Raw genomic sequence first — 19,957 nt, 5'->3', positions numbered from 1 at the left:
TGCTTCCTGCTGCAGGTGGTGACAAATTACAACTGGAAATTCTCCACCTCAGGAACTTCTTAACTAAGGTGGAAGCACAGACTCAACCCTGAATGTTTCCCTAAAGTATCCTGATACCCCATGCAGGCAGGCAGAAGAACTCTCTGCTGGGAACACCAGGAACTGACAATTTGTCTCACAAGCTCTTCCACAGTTACCTCTAGAGAAGGGAACCTGCTGAACTCTGCTGCATGACCATTTATTGATGTTTAGAAAAGATATAGTGAATCAAAAAGGCACCTCTTCCTGTACTTCAGCTACACCACTGTAGTTTGTTATTCTTTCAACCTAAAGAGATAGTTCCTCCTCTCTCCCCTTATTTTTGTCTTCAACTGCTGATGATTCATCATATTATTTCCTATCAAAGCAGCCAGTAATAAACTGTAAGCTTGGCAATAAATAATAAAGTGCTGGAATTGGGTGGCACACTGCTGGTCACATTCTGCTGAGTCATGTGGAGCAGCAGACCTATTCACTGTTACATTTAAAATAATCCCTCTTCATATGAATTTGTTACTTTCTGGACTGTCTCATAAGTACTTACAAAGTATTCAATATCACTATTTGGATGTGGTTGGCTTTATCTGATAAGAGAGACCCAGTAGAGATGTAAAGGGCACTAAAAAATAATTTTTTCTTTGCAAATTTGAAATGCAACTAGCAGAAAAGAACAAGTTATTAAAAATGGCAAGTTAAAAAAAAATCTCTGCAGTACCTGCTGTTCCTCTTGGCTCTCGCTCTGGCATAATAGGCCTCGTAACACTTAGGCTTCAGATCCAAGGCTTTGGTAGCAAACTCTTCAGCCATTCCAAAATCCTAAGAAAGGAATCAAACACACCATTACAAATTGCCAGTCACAGCAAGCTGCCAGCTGCAGGTCATGGCTCCAGGAGCGCGGCCAGCGCACGTGGCAGAGGCTCCTGCCCCAGGCTGCAAGAGCAGGCATTTGCTCAAAGCACACAGGGGCACAGCCATGGCACCTGGCTGTGCTGGTTGATAACAAAGGTAGCAGTGTTTTGCATTCAGTCTTTTAAAAGTACTACAAAGGTCCAGCAGTTCATCATTCCACAATAACTGCATGATGTAAGACCAGCTGTAACAGATCCCCCACGACAACATGCCCTCATCTTATAAGCCACCCATGTATTGACATGATAAAGCCCAAGATCAGGATATAGTGAAAAGGATTCTAAAATAGTACAGATGCATGTCCACATACAACAAAGCAATGCAGTAGGATATAAGTCTCAGATTCCCAATGCTAGAGAGGCAGCAGACTAACAGCAAGAGCTTACATTTGTTTTGCGGCGACACCGTGACAAGTTCAGGTATAATGAAACTCTCAGCTCAGTGAAGGCTTTCATTTCCTCACCAAACCCTTCCCTTGGGAATTTCCTCAATGCATACTGATAGCGCTGTGCTGCTTCCCTCATCTTGCCTTTCTGCAAATTTTAGGGAACAAGAGGTTTTTCACAAATGTCTAATATTGCAATACTGTCCAAAAAGCATATTTATATTTGATATCTACCAAGAGATGCCCTTCGAGTAGAAAACACAGAGATTTTTTAAATAAATATACACAGTGTGAACTACACTTTAAAAAAAGCACAGGGAGAGCCTGCATGTTAATCACAGTTTGTATCCCTTTCTGAACTCAAATGTTTAATGGTATTTGACAAAGAAAATATTTGCACTAATATGTACTACTACTAGTACCAGAAAAAAATCATATAATCTGATATATTACTACTCTGTTTTAAACAGATTAGTAATATGTTAGATTATATAACTGAAAAGGAGGTATAAAGGCATTCAGTCTACCTTCAGGCAGAAGTCCAATGTTCTGCTGCCAGAAAAAAAGAAAAATCCACCTACTTTATAGAGTGTATTTCCTTCTTCCATCAGCTTCTGCAGAAGAATCAGGAGAATATCGGGTTTGGAGGTGGCCATTGCCCATGCTGCATTTCCTGCAAGTTAAAATTTAAGGCTCTGTGACAAAAGGGAAGCAAGTGTGTTCCTGCTGTCTACCACAGTAGAAAGCCTGGTCCTACTTCAGCATATATTCCACCTACATGGAACCAGTATTACTATGATCATCATAATTAGGGTGTACACATTTAAAATGCATCTATGCCACCACCTGGACAGCAGCCAGGTATTAGATGGCCTGATATATTTCACCTCTGTGAAGGAATGTATAGAAGTCACAATTAAATTCAGGCCTAAGTAAGAACCTGTATTTGATCACATTTACTACCCAAATAATATGAAATAGTGATTCAAATGTACTAAATATTCAGTAATTATCACAAACACAACTGCATCATATACTTGCCTACTGGCAATACATAATTTACATTTCTTTGGCCTACCCTTTGCAAAAATACACAGTTTATAGTTTATTAGAAGAACGTTATTTAAAAGTAAAACTTCCTAATCTAAATCATTAATAGTGCCACAATTATGTATCAGTAATAGCACAATCACCATTTTCTTGTCTTAAGGCAATATATTAAGGCAGAGTAACCAAATACAGTGACTCCTCCAGACCTCACCATCAGCACACATCAAAGAAGGAGCAGAATAAAAGTCCTTGTGTTTCCTCACTTCTAAAGGGTGTCCTGTGTGTATGCCTTTAAAGGAGATTGTTTATCCTAGGTAGGCATCTGCAAACCAGACAGCCTGCAAAAATCTGGTGTTTTATTTCATCTACTTTACAGAAATAACTAATTCTGGCAGAGCAGAACCCAGTTGTTTGTCATGGTGCAGAGCAGTTTCACTAACCCAGCTTGGCTCCCTTTCTCAGCAGCATGACCACAACTGAGGTATTGCGGCAGCCAATCGCTCTGTCCAGTGGCCTCATGCCACTGTGGTCCACGTGCTCAATCATTGCTCCTTTCTCCACCAAATACTGCACCTGGGAGAAGAAATGAAACATGCTTTGTAACATGGCTTCTTGTATGAAAGGCAGACCAAGGAAATATTTAAGGTACCATGTAATTTTCTTTGAAACACACTGAGCATATGCTGCTGAGTAGAGCACAGCCATCTAAAACCCACCAAAGGCACAACAGCACAGGCAGGCTGGAGGGAAGCAGCAGTTCTTTCCCATAACTATTACTTGCTCAAGTGCCACCAGCAGTGATCTTGTAAGGGAAGAGGCACCAACAGTCCTGCCCATGGACAAGCCCCATGACCCAAAGCCATGGGCCTGCACAAGGACCTCTTTACTGGCGTTGTCCCAGTCCCAGCCTGGCCAGCAGCTGAGCACAGACCTACTGAAGGGACCGGTCCAGGCAGGGAAATGGGAGCTGGCACTCCTCCAGGACAACGACCTACAGCAAATCCAGGGACAGGAAGGAGCCTGGACACCCCTCATTCTCCAGCAGAGCCTCCAGTACCAGGGTCACAGGCAAAAACAGTGTCTGAAAACTACCAAAGCCACTATGGAACCTGAGGACTTACTTACAATTTCAAGTTAATTCAGACAAAGGCTGAATGGGACAACATGCCATAGTGAGTTACATGCCACAGCAGCAGCTGAAACAGACCTTGTGTATGCAAGCTGCAGAAACACAGGTGTGAGTGAGTGTGGGAGGCTGCGTGTGCTGTTCTAGTTCCTTGCTGACCTCTTGGATCTGTCCACAGCACACACAGACCTGAGTGTGCCCTTCCTCTTCTTAGGGTATTTCATCTACAAAGGCATCAACTGATCAGGACCCTGAGAAGGGATCTCTGTGGGTTTGCAGTGTAATTCTGGGCTTCTATCTAGAAAATGCTTTCCTGAACAAACATTTTCACTGCAGTCAAGATGAGAGCAGTGTAACCCTCTTGGTTACTTCCCCAAATTTCCTATTTTGGTAGGCAATATTTTTTGTAAATCCTAAATTTTTGTAACTTTTTCTTGAATGTTATGTTTTGTTATACTTACAATATCAGCATCCCCATAAAAAGCTGCCAAGTCTAGGGGTGTTCGTCCATTTTTGTCTGTCTGATCAGTTGCTGCACCTTTCTCTACTAAGTACCGAACTACTTCCTTGTGGCCTTTCAGACATGCCCAGCTCAGAGCTGTCAGTCCTTCCTTGTCCAGAGATGAAACAGTTGCACCTGTAAAATTAATATGAACTTTGTTATGAAGATTCTCTGTTTAAATGGAAAAATTCCCTAACTCACCCAGATGTAATCCCTGGTGCAGCTGTAATCTGCTATTTATTTTCTACCTTCAGAAAGGAGAAATTCCACAGTGCTCAGATGTCCTTCACAAGAAGCCACCATCAGTGGTGTCCGGCCTTGCTTATCACTTAAATTCACATCAGCCCCATGTTCCACTAGAAGTTTAGCGATCTGAAACAGAAATTATAAATTTAAAAATACATTCCATGCACCAGAGGGCGTTTAGATTGGATATTAGGAGAATTTGTTAGAAAGTGCTGTCCAGCCCTGGCACAGGGGCAGGGGTGGAATTCCCACCTGCCTCATCCCTGAAGGGATTTAAAAGCCACGTGGGTGTAACACTTCAGGACATGGGCTACTGGTGGCCTTGGCAGTCCTGGGGAGCAACTGGCCTCGATGGTCTTGGAGGGCTTTTCCAATTTTACCAACTCTATGATTTTATTAAGTTGGCAGATTGAGATTTCAGCCATAATATCATGAACTTTTAACAAAGAGGACTAAGGTAGTATTTATGGCAACCACTGAGAAGTTCTATGTAGCTCAAGCCCTGACTGCAGTTCAATGCCTTCTCCTGACAGGAGAGGCCAGCATGAGGGAGGCTTCTGAAACCAAGGTTCTCTCTCTGCACAGCAGCAGTACAGAAGGTCTGAAATCACCTTTGATCTTGGTCTAGGAAATAAAATATTTTAAACTCACATTATTTTTCAGGTATATTATAACTAAGACTGTTGTGACGCCAATGTGCTTTTTAAGTTATTTCCAGGGATACAAAGGGTTTGGAAGCGAAGCTTCTGAGCATATCCCTCTTAACCAAATGCAAACATGTATTAGAAAACTGACACTAATTATGTTCACAACTAGAGACGGGAGGAAGCAGGGGCCACCTCCCAGAGGACCCCAGAGCAGCCAGACCTGGCAGTGGCCGTGCCGGACGGCGCAGAGCAGCGGGGCCGCGCCTCTCCTGCTGGGGCTGCTCACGGCCGCTCCGTGCCCGAGCAGTGACCGGCACACCTCCAGCTTCCCTCTTCCTGCAGCAGCTGTCAGGGCTAGAGAAAGCATCTGCATCAACATCTTGGCTTGCTTGGCCTTTGGACACATGCACAATATGTCAGTGTTACTGAATCCCCATTCTTTCAGCTTTTCACTGTGACACTCACTGAAAGCTAAAAAGAACAAAAAAGAAAATACTTTCCCCATCATAATTTTTCCCCTTCTTCTATTTTGCTCATATTGTGTTTTAAACAGGATTTGAAATTTAAATTTTGTTATTTGTATTGAAGCCCCACCAGTCATGCCAACAAGTATTAAAAAATGAGTTAATGTGTGACTTATGCAAGAATCAGCAAAGGACTTGCTCCTCCAGCTTCTAAAGCCTAGTAACTTCCATTTTTTTCTAAGAAGTGAGTTAAATGGTGAATTTTCTGTTATTCATTTTTATCATTTTCAAACGTGGTCAATTAGATTTTTTGTTTAAAATTCCAATGAAAGTAAAGGAAATTACAAACAGTCGAGGAAGAAGTACATTTTTCTTTTTTAGCACTTATCTTACCCATTCCCTCCTCAGTTGATGAAACTGCACTGTGCAACAGTTATAACAACTGTTTAGAGCTGAACAACTGGAAAGTAACTGTTATGGATATCAATATTACAAGCAAGGAGTTGAGTCTTGTTCAAAAATCCCCCTTTTAGGGAGTTCACTTCCTCAGTGAGTGAAGATTCCCAATGTATTATGCAAGGATTTCAATAAAAAGTACTGACAGGAAAATACTGAAGAAAAAATTAACTTAGAAACAGATATATGGCTTTTGGAATTTGCTGGATTTGCAGCGAGGGGCTTGTACACGTGCAGGAACAAAGCACATGTGCTTCTCCAGGAGGTGAGAGGCCACTGACCATCATCCCAGTGCTGCTACCCTCCCTCGGCTGTGACCATGGCACGGAGATGCCACTCACAAGGCACACCAGGGAACTGCAGCGACCCCGTTACAGTCCTCCTTAAAAACCACATTGGGCCTTGCCCAGGTGCCCAAAGGCAGGTCTCTCCTTCCACTGCCTAAGCAGAACAAATGAGGCTATGGCCCAGCACTTCCTGAAAACTAATGATATTTAAACAAAGGTTCTCAGACAGAGAATCCCATAAAATTCCACACTAAAACTTAAGCACTGTATTTCCAAATTTAACTAAATTTTCCATTTAGTTAAAAAGTCAGTAATTTACAGTAATTTTAATATAAAATAATCTTTCAATACTTGAGATGCATAGATTCAGTAAGTTAAAACCATACTTATAAACTGCATTTTATTATTAAAACTGGTATTTTCCATTATTTTTATTATGGAGAATGAAATTTAAAAAGTAAGATTAAAAACTCCTTATTCTTAAATTAGCAATGCTAATTATGAAACACACAAGAAGGGAAATACCTGTTTCTCCCCACAAGGCATCAGTGTCATTGATGTCCATGTCATGGTCTTTTTCAACTGTTAAGATGTAATGAACCACCTGCCAAAACATTGAGCAGAGATGGGTGAGCCACAAGAGCATCAGTTGTCACTCACATGACACAAGGGAGAAAAAGATGTAAAACAAGTGAGAGTGCTTCTCTCTCAATGCATATAATCAACAGAAAAGAAAATCAGTATTACTCAAAACAAATTCAGTAGGACTTTAGAATGACTTTAAGACAAGTGAATGTTATTGAAAACAATTTTAAAAAAGCCCAGTGCTCTTCTGTGAATTTGCTGTTTGGCATGACTATGATTTAATTAGTTCCCATGTGGCATATATAGAACAGAATAATCAAAATAAACAATGGCAAAAATAAAGCCTCCCAGTTCAGTAAGGAAACTCCAGATCATCTAAAACAAGAGAGCAAAAATGAGAATATTTGCATACATTTTGTAAAATGGTGATACCTAGGTTTTTCCTCCCATATTGCTTATAGGTTACCTGTTTTTCTAAATTTCTTCCCAGAATGGTCTAAGCACATGTCAATAAATGGTAATTTTTAAAGCTGAAATAAGCTTTAAATTAAGTTTTGCCGTGTTTCTACAATATTAAGGAAATCTGTGTTTTGAAACCACCTGCTAAAAGATCATTAAATGAAAACTTTTTCTCAAGACTGTTTTAAATAGATTTTCTAATGGGGCACATGGTCACTGAGGCTGCAGTCAACAGGTGAGGGAGGAGAATCATACTAACAAAGTTTGGGATGCTGCAGGAAAAAACAAAGGCAGGAAAGGAGAAAGGATCTGTGTGTTTTCAGGCTGTCTGAAAACTGTTGTATACAATGTATGGAAAATCCTAAGATTCAAAATGCTAGGACATAATTTATTAAAATTTATGAAACACACAGATAATTTTTTCAGCTAAGAATACAGCTTCTTAATGTCTTAAAATAGAGAAAGATGGACATTTTTCAGGTATGTATTTATGATTAATGTGATCTCTTTTGTTGACATTCAGGAGTTGACTGCTTTCATTTAATCAGTGGACAGCAAACAAGAACTTTCATGGGAGTAAAGGAATGATCCATTCATCTAAGTTAACCACAGCTCAGAATCCTCAAGTTTATATTGTAAGACAGCAATGGCTCATTTACCATATAATAAATTAACTGCACATAGATATTTCTATATTTGGATCATCTAAACAACTTCAAAGACCAGACTATCTTATAGCAACTTAAAACTAGATTTAAAAGAAGTAAATATTGAAACAGCTTCATTGAAGAGATTTTGTTTCCATTTTGGCACTCACTACAAAACTAAGTCCTCCTGTATAGTTGATCTTTATTCATATCTTTACTTACCCATTACTTTTCTATCAAGTAAAATTTTACCATTTATTTTCCCAATGAACAGAAGACATACTTGTATTACCTAAATATCTAAAGCATTTTTAGTACTTCTTATGTGTTTATTTTTAACACACACATTTATTTTTAGTGTTCCCTCCCAAATTTCTGTCTAAAGTGACACTGAGCTGAAGTCTGTAAGTTGGCATGTGCATCAAGCTGAAAACTGAAGCCTGTGCGATTACATGCAATGAAAAATTGGAAGAAAAAAATCAACCTGAAGTAGAAACATACTTGGGTGAATCAGTGACACAGAAAGTCATCACCACTACTAGAGATTTAGGACTACTTCCAAGGACAGGGAGGACAAAGTAGACATAAAATTACATATAAACAAACCTTGAAGCAAACTGAATTATCAGATACTCAGCTAGATCATTTAAACCCGCTGCTAATATATACTACAATAAATATCAGAATATTCAACTATTCTTTCCATGCCTCTTTTAAAAGTAGCTGCAAGCACTGTTGTACAGTTCGGACAATTTCCAACAGATCTGGGAGGACCTGTATTTCCAACCCACCTGGCAGTGCCCCATGCTGGCGGCTGCTGTGAGAGCCTGTTGCAGTGCCTGGCGCTTCCTCAGCGAATCCTGTTCTTGGGAGGGAGCCACCCAAACCAGGCCGAGCAAGAACTCAAGGATTCCACAGTGCCCTCTCAGTGCACTGTGCACCAAAGCACACTGGCCCTTCTTGTCTGCAAGGTCAGCCTGAAGGGGAGAAAAGGGAACATCAGAGGTTAAAAGATGCAGTGAAAGGCTGTGGAGAGTAGACGCTTCAGGGCACTATGAGAGAGCAGCTCTCACTCCTGACTTTCAGGACAACGGGGAACATCTGGGGAATTACAGGCCCAACAGCCTCACCTGAGCAGCTGGGAAGGTGTGAAAAAACTAAACCCAGAGAGCACTGCCAAACACAGGAAGGACAAGGCGAGCAGGACCAGTCAGCATGGGCTTGCCAAGGGGAGATTGTGCTTAGCCTGCTGGACAGCCAGCAGCTGAGGGGACCAAAGGGTGGGTAAGGAGAGCAGGGGATGCCCTTGACCTTGACTTCAGAGGGCCCCAACACTCTCTTGGTAACAGTCACTGACAAGCTGATGACAACAGGTCGTGAAAGTGCACAGTGAGGGGCACCCAAAACTGGCTGAACAGCTCTGCCAGAGGGTTGTGACCAGTGGCATGTGCAAAATGCTTCACGGAAGTCTGGACTCATCCCACAGGCCTCTGCCTGAGAATTATACACGTAAGTAATCAATAACAGCTTTTTTAAGCCTTTGTATGACTCTTCTAGCTGCAGGCTTGGCAATCTTTGTGCACCAGCTTACCTTTGCACCTTTTCTGCACAGCAGTGACACGATGTTCATGTGACCTGCAGCAGCTGCGTAACTAAGGGCTGTCATCCCGTTTTCTGAAGTTCCATCAATAGCAGCTCCAAACTCGAGTAAAAGAGTGACCACTTCTTCATGCCCAAGGTGTGACTGAACACACAGCACTGGAGCATTATTCAGTACTTCAGTTCTGTAATTCACATTTGCTCCTGCCAAAATCAGCAGCCGACTCACCTAAAAATTTAATTTAAACAAAATAATGTTTTGCTCAGATTTGTCTGAATTTGATATCTTGATCAGGTACTCGTTTGTAATGTCCTAATTTTGATGCAGATTTTACTGGCAGACATCAACTTTAACACACATATAGCAATACACCAGTTTAAAATCTTCTATTAGCAAATATATTATTGTATTACTGAGCACTGCACTCCCAAGAGAAGACCTGTCTCTCCCCTGAAACTCACTACTCTCATCACAATTGCATGTGTGACTTGCTGCTACTCTGCAACTACCTCCATTAAGAGAACCAGACTGGATAAAAAGAAAATCTCAAAAAGATGACCAGAGCATGCACGTGTGCATTTATGTACACACAAATTTCCAGTTAAAAGCCTTAGCAGTTGGCTCAAATTCCAACTGACTGACTTGGATTTTGCTATCCATCATCTGGGGATTCAAATAACAGTGTGGAGTTGTGGAATTTAAATCCCTTCCTCTCACAGTATTTTCCCCTTTCACAACTGACACTTTCCCACAGAAGCAAAGAGCACTGAGCTCTGCCCAGCAAGGCCATGTGGAACATGTGACCCCAAAACTGCAGCCACACACTCACCTGTGCTACAGAGCACAGCCACAGAAGAAAAAAAATAAAAACCCTTCTTTCCATCAATACTATCAAGGAAAACTGATTTGAACTTAGCTTACAAAAGTACATGAAAGCTTGCCACAAAGAAGTTCAGATCCAGGTGCTTTTCTGCTGAAGGGTTACACTGACTTCAGCATTCCCCTGCCCAGTGCCAGACAAAGCACCGGCTGTACAGCCCTGCTGACTGTTCTTACCTTCACGTTGGGTGTGTAGATGTTTCTTAGAGAAGCCAGGGCTGTAGACAGTCCATCAGTACTATAACCAATCCACAAGGCTTGGAGATGACTGGAAGAAATTCCGGTCCTTTTACTGAGACCCTAACAGAAATGAGAAACAGGAAATCTCTCTGTAGAATCAGAAATCCTATTTTAATCTACAACTCAGTATCAAAAGAAATAAAATCTGGATTGACAGCACTACCAAATATTTTGCATAAGCTCCCAACAAATTATTCAAGCAAGTCAGAGGAGAACCTCTACGATGCACTCATATGAATAGGTCATAAAGCCTACTAAGCTGCAAGCTTTACCTTGAAAATATGAGCTTTAAGTATATGATGGCCAAGTTCCATGGTTTGTTGGCGGTTTAACTTTCCCTCCTGTCGAGAAAACATGAAAGCCAGTAGAGCATGTCCATTCCTAATAAAAGGGATTAAGAGAGAACAACTTTCATAATTGTACTTCAGTAAATGCACATCTTTATGCCTGTTATAACAGTTCAACTTTGTCAGACTATTGAAACATACCATCATATCTAAACAAAATTCTTTCCATAACAAAGTAACGCAAAATGAAAAACGGCAAATTTTGAAGATGAAACACTCCTGGTATTTATTTCTGTGCTGTGCCCTCGCAGGGGGCCTGTGCCAGCTGTGAAGTAGTTTACATATTGCTCCCTTTTGCATTCTCAGAGCCAGGAACTGCAGGCATGTCAGAAAGAAGCCAATCCTTTTAGAAGCGCAAGATCTGAATGCTTGTGAAATTTGAGCGAAAACATGTATTTAGTAATTCTGCACCTATGTTAGTGGTGGTCAATGTTCTAGGAAACAGTGAGAGCAGCACAACCCTGAGAAAAGAAGGTTATCACATACTGTTTGTTAATCAGACTATACACAGAACCGGGCAATTAGCCATATGTTAGCTGGACTCTTCACCTGAGGGGGGAAGTTGTGGGAAGTGACTTCTCACCCCATCTTCAGACATTTCTGAACAGAACTTTCCACAATCCGAAGCTTTACCTGGGCCCAGGCAGCTCCCACTGCTGCTGGGGCAAGCGTTGGGAGTTCCCAGTGTGGTGAGACCAGGGGTCCACAAGGCTGCAAGCCCCCAGGCCCACCGACAGAACTGGTTCTGTTACAGCCACTTGAAAGCTCAGACAAGTCTTGGGCTGGTAATAATTTTAAATGTCAGCATTATTTATTCTTTTGTAAAACGCAAAAGCTGTAAACCCCAAGCAACATGAAAAAAAAAGGAAAAAAGGGGAGGCGACTGTGAGAACATGACAAACAGTAACAGCCACTGTCTCCAACTCAACCACCTCTGGCTCTCAAAGTTACAGAACAAACTAGAACAATGCCAACAGGATATAATTACAGCACAAAATGTCTCATTATTTTTATGTTTAAAAAAGCACAAATGATCTGTTCCTTCTATTTCTGCATTCTACATTACATAGACAAGGTGCTCCTACACAGGATTATAAACAATTTTGCTGTGTTAATAACAATACAGCACTAAAATTTCTCCATGAAGGTATCAAAGTCAGATGCAAACTTCTGACTTCCACAGAGTCAATTATGCATTGTAAACTTTGAATCTTAAGTCACATTACCTCTAAACATGCAAAAGATTTCATTTTGGAAAACATTAGGTGCGCTTGCACTTTAACATCACCTCTTTCCTTTTTTAATTTACCTTGGCTCACATAAGAAGTCAGTATTTTCACCTTCTGCTCTCCAGACAAGCCATTCCCTGAAGGAAGGATGGCAGAACATGCGTGTTTTGTCACGTCTTTTGATCAGAAAACACGAAAGGGCTTCCATCCTCTGGCTGAAGTCTTCCCACTGTTGTTCACTGTTTATTTGTCCTGCATTAATAGCCTGGAAAATCTGGTCATCTGTCATGGGATGCAGGGATGCCAATGCCACATTCAATATGGGCTGAGCTCGCTCAAAAGCAGAGTTTGTAATGAACTTCATATTGCACTGCAGTAAGTACAGCTCTGACAGAGACACAGGAACAACCTTGTAGCTTGCACTTTTGATTACTAAATGACCTTTTTGGAAAAGATCCAGAGTGAGTTTCAAATAGAGATAAGATCCCAGGCTTCTCATGATCAGGTGGTTACTCACTTTCCCAATTGTAGCTGCATCAGCTTTTCCATTTAAAGACATGTTGTTTATAATTTCCTGACTGTTATTAATTCTGTACTGAATATAAGCATTCAAATCATCATGAATTCCTTCGTTGTCTGGAAAATTATCCAAGGATATTGCAATAAATGGCAGTGAACTTATCACTTCCTGTGAGGGAGAGAGGGGAGAAAAATAGAAAAAAAAAGCAAACCAAAAACATTACAGTATTCCAGCATTAAGAACTCAACGATGCATCTCTGCTACATTTCCCTTCCGTAGTGAGTACCAGATTAAAAAGGAATTCAGTAACCCTGAGATGGTTTTGCAAATATTGCCTCCTCATAAGAGGTAGAACAGTATTTTTACATTTTATCATTTTTTCATAGGAAGGTCTCAAATATTTCACTGACCAAACTCAACAATTGAAAGGGAAGAAAAATGACCACTTCACAGTCAAGGAAATGGAAAACAGTTACCAGACCCTAAGACAGGCCAGGGAAAGAGGGAGGCAAAAGGAATGATCTATTAGGCAGGAATGTTTTATTGAGAAGTATCACAAATGACAAGAGAGAAAAGACTCCCCTTTTCAGTTCCAGTACCTTCCAGTAACAATGTACCAGAAAGGTGCTGTGCACACATCCCCAACCCCTTGTGCCTGAAGGTGCAAGTACCAAGCACAGCACAGACATTTCAGCAGGTTCACCAGAACACACTTTCATGCTTCTGTTACACAGAATACTTTTATGTTTATGTAAATGAAGATCCAAAAGACCTTTATTTAAAAGAAACACTTCTGCAACTTCCAACTGAAACCAGAAAGTTCTTACATAGAGTCCTATATTAGAAAGGTTTAGCAAACATCTCCCGACCTTCACAACACAAAAAGGAACTATTCGACTTTATGTAATTAAATGGATTTCAAAACATTGCACTTTCAGAGTAGTGAGATGTTTTAAGCAAAGACATGCTTCTCCAGTCTCCGGAGAGGGAATAGTTTCTCCTACATAAATCCCTTTTTAAACCCAAAACTTAAGTTGAGAAATAAACTCTTCAGCCACACACTCTGAGTGCTAGTGGTAAGAAGGCACAGAAGAAATAAACTCTTGGAGACTGTACTGAAGCACAGCTGCACCTTAACACTGCACTCCTGAAGTACAAGGGAGCAGACTCAAATTTCTTCATTTCTTATATTAGCAACTCTACCGACAGCTGTAATAAAGTGATTCACAATGGAAAAGGCCTCCAATATCGCATCTGTTCACTGCAAATAAACATGTAATGAAGGAAGGAAGAAAAAAATCAAGAGACTTTGAGTTCCTCTAAACCCAGTATTTTCATAATAATGCAGCTGTGATCATTTGGTCTTTGAGAGTAAGAAAAGCATTAAAAGGTGTTTTTACCTGGAAATTAGTTCTTACAGTCACAATGAGCTTCAGCCAGGGAGGAAACTTATAGATTATACTTGTGATAAATGAAGAAATTGTGTCACCATAATCAGGTTTATGAAATTCAGCATCATTTAAACCATCTACCAAAATTATGTAGTCTTCCTCAGGAATTTTCTGCTCTGAAATTTGAGAATAAAAAAAGGAAAAGATAAAAACACATTCTCCCTTAAAGCGACTCACCTTTATCCTCAAATTCCATATGTCAAGAAACAAAAATGTATCTTTATGCACACCAGTATACATCTTACAGCATTTAAGCGTTATTTAGGAGATTAAAAACAACACTAGAAGACTAAAAACAGTTTAACAGGAATGATATACTCTGTTCATTTGTAGGCAAAGCCGCCATTCTGCGACACATCAGGTATGTGCTCAAGCTGGCATCTGCTGGGAAGCAGCTGCTTTCAAGGGGAGTTTGCTAGGGCTTTATTAAATACAAAAATCACGTTGCTACATGCTTTCTTTTACACCCCATACTGGAGGGAATGGCGGCAGCTGTGTCAGGGGAGGGTTAGGGTGGATATCAGGAAAGGTTCCTCCTTCCCTCAGAGGGTGCTGGGCACTGCCCAGGCTCCCCAGGGAACGGTCCCCATTCCCAAAGCTGCCGGAGCTCCAGGACCATTGGGACACCACTTCCAGGGATGCCCACGGTGGGATTGTTGGGGTGTCTGTCCAGGGACAGCAGCTGGATTGGTGATCCTGGTGGGTCTTTTTCAGCTTAGGATATCCTGTGATTGTTGGAAAACCGCCACATTCATTTTAAAAGCAAGCAAAACCTACATCCACTTTGCAGATGTTTAGGCCCAGAAAACTAAAGTATGTGACAAAACTAAAATGCATCTTAAAACAAAATCCTTTAATGTGAATTTGCCAGCTTTAACTTCAAACTAATAGCTGCCTCCCCGTTTTCTAGCAAAAAAAGTAAATATAAAGTTTCTATGACCTTTAATATGTTTCACAGAATTTTAATTTAAACACCGATCACCCATTTAAAACCCGTCTATTATTGCTACAAACAACTAGCACAATTAAGGAATACCTTTGTCCACGAATGTTCTGCTTTATTTATTTTTAATACTTTTCTCTAATATTTATGGAGTTTAGATTTCATTTCCAAATCACGTCCTGCTTAACGTACCTCTCCTGAGGTTTGAAAGCGGTTCCAACACTCCCCTTTTAAAAGCTGCTGCTGGATCCTGGACACAAGACCTCAGGCTCAGCATGCTCTGCAGGTGAGGCTCTCTGATGAGGAGGTCTCGGTACGCTGTTAACTGATGTGAGCGGCAGAGCAGAGCTGCCACGCTGTGCACAAACTCGGGCACGAGGCACGTGTATGTGTTATCAGCCTGGCAGTAATGATAAGCAACGACCTGCAGAATTACAAAGTGAAAAGCATTACTCTGTCAGAATTTTGTCTGGTTACTAGTTAGCGCAGTTATGATAAAGTGTTTTTAAATTTCTCTCTCAACTACAAAATCCTTTTCAGTGTTAAGATCCCACACTGTAACAGTCTCTGACAGTCTGGGTCAAACACAGGGAGGAAGGCAATGAAATAGGTTTTTGACCTTGCAGGGCATGCAGAGAGGAAAAGAAATCAAAGTACCAGATTCTGGCAGGAAAACACAACTTGAGTTTATGGCATTTGGATACAGTGGGTAAGCAGCTGATTAACTGAGCACAAAAGTAACCTGAGGGTCTGACTAGGTAACCTAGTATATGTAATTTAACAACATCATGTCCCACACTGTAATGACTTAAGGACTAATTTGATCATCAGGCAAAAGTAAATTACAGACAGCTATTAAAGACATGCTTACATAAGCAAATGGAGAAATATGACAACTGGCTTTATTCCGAGTATTTCAAAGCTGTGTATTACTTAAAAATAAACCAGGCCGTAACCCATATTTCTTTGGAGTAAAAAACCCCAAAACAAACTGCAAGGAAAACATGGCATTGACAGCGAATAAAAAGCCTCCACTTCAGTAGTTTTCATAACACTGCTTCAAACTAATATGTATCACTTTAAAGACTGCAAATGTTAAAGATCTCATGTTTTCCCTACAATTATTCATATAAAATATGCAACTCTAATTAATTTTACTACTTAGGCAAAAAATAAAACACCTAACATATTAATCTAATACAAAAATGACTTCAGGCTTTCAGCGGATGTAAAATAAAACTGCATTCAGACTCAACCTGTATCATAGCATATAGATGGGTTATACAAGAACCAAACATTTTTTCTTCCCTGCCCCCCCCCAGCCCTAATTTTGCTTTTCGAAGGTACACTGAGCAGCTCCCTGCAGAAAACATACAGCCCCTTTGGCAAGGAAAGGACCCCAACCTCCCACAGCCACACAAAATTGATGAGAAATTGTTAAGGTAACTCTTTCTAAGACCACGCAGGATTCAGGAGATCACCTGACAAGTACAAGAGGCAGGCAGCTGATTCCACCAGCCAAACAGAGCCATCATGCAGAGGCGTCCGCAGCCTCCTGGGGGCTCTGCAAAGCACACTGACCTCCAGGTTAGAGGGTTCTAGCACACTGAGCGTCTCTTAGGAAGTGAAAACTCACCTTGGAAGCGAGGCGTCTCACAGAATCCCCTGCTTGAGTTTTGTATTCAGGAGTACCAGGACAGGTCAGAGTCTTCATTGTATTGGTGTCACCTGACGGAGGGGGACACGGGGCTAACTGGCTTAAGGGAATCTCCTGACAGGAGTCACCACCTGCTTGTAAAAGGCAACAAATACAAGAGAAACCAAATTTGCTGACAGGAGATTGCTTTCTAGGAAAACACCACAGATTATCTTACTGCTGAAGTAAAACTTGAAACTGTGCTATACCATTATAAAAGAAGCCTGCAACTAAGTCTGATAAATACAGTCATGCATTTGTAACTTTACTATTTTAAAACAACTCAACTGACTTTTAGATCAAAACTACAGAATTACGGAAAGAAAAACCACGCTGATGTGAAGAGTTTCCTTCAGAAAATGACACATACAATGCCTCATTTAAACCACTAGTTACTATATGACTGCACTCTTGGGAAATTTATCATTGTTATTATTAGTAATAATAATATTTGAAGTGTCAGGCAGGGAAATAGCAGTAATGACAGTCTCACCATCCTTCCAGTTAATGTAGGCACTGGACTGGTCTGGTGACAGGATGCTATGGATCCCAGTAGAAGACAGAAGGGGTTTCTCCACAGCTTTATTCTTACCTCTACAAAAATTCTATAGAAAGCATACACAGTGGGTACACAGCAGGAAAAATACTCACTGCTCCCTTTCCAAACTTGTGAGAGAGAAAGCCTGCTGCAGTCACATCCTCAGAGCTTGGGGTACACACTGCCTGACAAGAAGAAGAGATCCTGCACACTGCCTGTGTTATACCACCTCTCTGATGGGCTGAGCCTACATTATGTCACTTTGAAGCTATTTGTAAGAACACAAAAGTTTAACTCCTTCCTTTACTCATTGGAATAAAAAAGTGTTTGCCAAAGACTTGATGAAGCCTGACTACCTTAAGCCAAAAAAGCAAACGTGTGACTCCTGATGTCAGCACATTAACCCAGACCATTACCCAGAAAAAGAACATACTTTTAGGAGATGAATTTGGGCTGTTGGAGGCTATTTGTCTCATGCGACTTCCATGGCAGCTGAGTGCTACCAGCCGGGAAATGACTGCAGTCTTCCCAAATCCCACATTTCCAGTAATGACTGCTCCCTTGCTCTCTGCTGGGTCAGGATTCTGCAGTTTTTCTTCAATGGTGTCAAACAGCCATTCTCTTCCAACAAACACGGAGTCTGTGGTTATGCTTGGCACCTCAAACAACAGCGGCTTCAGCAAAATGTCCTGAGGCTTGTAGGGGATGAAACGAGCTGAAAAGATGTGCCAGGGAGGAAAGTTTACCAGAAGAAACTTGACATGCAATCAAACAGCATGGTTTCAGAAGGTAACATCATTTAGAAGCTTTGTTACTATCAGTCATAATCAGATGAATTCCAGTGCTTTCACCAGGAAAGCAATAAAATAAAATCTGATTGTCTCAGTCCAGGTCATCTCCATAATTTTTGCATAAATTAAATTGTAGAGGAGAGAAGCTACAGGTACAATCTATCTTTTTACAACTGAACACAATTTAGTAAGTTGTAGAATCCAAAAAGTTTTCTTAATAATGCATTCATAATTTTACAAATTGGGAAGCACAGTTTTTCAGTTTAGAGTGAACTATGTGCTGAGCATCACAGTTAGGTCTTCAAATCTGTAAAGGCATTTACAGAGAAACAGAAAAAGGTACACAGAATAACATAATTTTTCTGTTTTAAAAAAAACTCTTAAGTAATAAAAAAAATTACCACCTTGTTCTTCTGTACTTTTCAAGTTATAGGATCAGTAGTTACACCTTTGATTACTTTGATATATACATCTGGGAAACACTTGATGACTTAGGAAAGAATTTGGGTTTGATTGCATAAAATACATTAAAATTTACAGGAATAATAATATTTACCAATAATATGCTCTAAAGATTCATTAGCCAAATGTAGTGTTACTCAACTTCTGTTTCAGCATTAATCTATGACTGTGAAAAGCCAAAAATGGAAAAGGGCAGCATAGCGTCTACATACGATCCTCAGGATCAGTTTAACTAGGAGTTCACCTAAATTTTTCTGCCTTTAATTGTTATTGGTTGTAACAGATACACACACACATTCCATCTCTAAACCATAGCATAGTGCAGGAAAAAGAGTAAGCAAGCATCTTGCTGGCAGACATGCAGTGACTTGTCAGGAGCACTCCACAGTAACACCGTAGGTCAGGGCTGCTCACAAAGATGGCAGCCCAGCCACGCTCCAAACTGCTGAGGGAATGTGTGACTGTGCCAGACATGCAGGTGTAAACATCTCTGCCTTTACCTTCCTGCTGCACTCTTCCGCCAGCGGTGTTGTGCCATGGTAAGCGAATTGAAGTTCGTAAAGGAGTATTTCTTTGTCCATCCAAATAACTCAAATCTTCCAATTTGGTTGAACTTGTTGCTAGAGTATTAAAGAACTGAAGCTTATTATTCTTTCAACACTAATTACAAAGAATGTTATTATTTATTACAGTCCTTCATCTGCATGTTACTTACAGAGCAGTTTTTCCAGACAATGGCAACAAAGTAATTTGCATTACAACATTTACAAAATGTGTTTCAATCAACTTGACTAAAGATTTAGTTGGGTTTTTCCCAGTTTAAATGGCCCTCAGTTCTCCCATTGAGGGAGTTCTCTTTTTTACTGTAGGAACAACCACATCAGCGAGGTAAGAAGTGTTAGAGCACATTCAGGTATTACCTGCTAATACACCACCTGTCACCAGGCAGCGTCCTGGAATAACTGATGGACTTCTGAAGTGTTTCAAGAGCCCTGACCTAATCAATACCTACCAAAAAGCATGCTAAGAGCCTTCTGGACCACAGTTTTAAACAAATGAGGTAATGCTCATCTATTCAGTTCAGAGCAAGGCTTTTTTCTTTTTATCCTATAGAGATACTTTCATGCTAACAACAGAAAGATTCAAAATAAATGTCCTATCATCAAGAACACCCTTGGGTTTTGACCTCAGGACTTTACCTGCAACGGAGTTTGGACGAGGCATTATTAAAGAGGCAGAACTCTGAGTGTAAGATATGGGACCCTCTCCTGTTGGTACTTCTTTTGGCAGATTCTCAGAAGAGCCAATGGCTTCCTCTTCTGCAACTGGTGAACAATTATCTGTTCTTCGATCACGGCTGATGCCTTGGTGTTTTCCAGCTCTGAGACTCCCATCCTTACTCCATTCTAAGCTGGATCCACTACGATCATCATTTTCTGATGAACTTGTTATAGTGGCT

General features: G+C 40.7%; 1 protein-coding gene across 1 annotated transcript in view; it reads right to left on the bottom strand.

The window, feature by feature from the left end:
- TANC1 (tetratricopeptide repeat, ankyrin repeat and coiled-coil containing 1) overlaps window positions 1-19,957 on the bottom strand; it is a 62,344-nt gene that overhangs the window by 2,705 nt on the left and 39,682 nt on the right. The window contains exons 7-25 of the mRNA XM_058809785.1: window positions 19,698-19,955; window positions 18,999-19,118; window positions 17,679-17,960; window positions 16,648-16,802; window positions 15,204-15,435; window positions 14,018-14,184; window positions 12,178-12,785; window positions 10,794-10,902; window positions 10,459-10,581; window positions 9,394-9,630; window positions 8,594-8,779; window positions 6,637-6,715; window positions 5,125-5,375; window positions 4,260-4,383; window positions 3,971-4,146; window positions 2,824-2,956; window positions 1,915-2,006; window positions 1,335-1,481; window positions 755-855 (exon numbers count right to left, since the gene is read on the bottom strand). Coding sequence (XP_058665768.1) covers window positions 755-855; window positions 1,335-1,481; window positions 1,915-2,006; window positions 2,824-2,956; window positions 3,971-4,146; window positions 4,260-4,383; window positions 5,125-5,375; window positions 6,637-6,715; window positions 8,594-8,779; window positions 9,394-9,630; window positions 10,459-10,581; window positions 10,794-10,902; window positions 12,178-12,785; window positions 14,018-14,184; window positions 15,204-15,435; window positions 16,648-16,802; window positions 17,679-17,960; window positions 18,999-19,118; window positions 19,698-19,955 — 3,580 coding nt within the window. The remainder of the gene's footprint in view (window positions 1-754; window positions 856-1,334; window positions 1,482-1,914; window positions 2,007-2,823; window positions 2,957-3,970; window positions 4,147-4,259; window positions 4,384-5,124; window positions 5,376-6,636; window positions 6,716-8,593; window positions 8,780-9,393; window positions 9,631-10,458; window positions 10,582-10,793; window positions 10,903-12,177; window positions 12,786-14,017; window positions 14,185-15,203; window positions 15,436-16,647; window positions 16,803-17,678; window positions 17,961-18,998; window positions 19,119-19,697; window positions 19,956-19,957) is intronic.

This window comes from Ammospiza caudacuta, chromosome 8 (genome assembly GCF_027887145.1).
Source record: "Ammospiza caudacuta isolate bAmmCau1 chromosome 8, bAmmCau1.pri, whole genome shotgun sequence".
NCBI lineage: Eukaryota > Metazoa > Chordata > Aves > Passeriformes > Passerellidae > Ammospiza > Ammospiza caudacuta.
The sequence above is the reverse complement of the archived record's forward strand: the minus strand, read 5'-3'. Positions and strand labels throughout refer to the sequence as shown.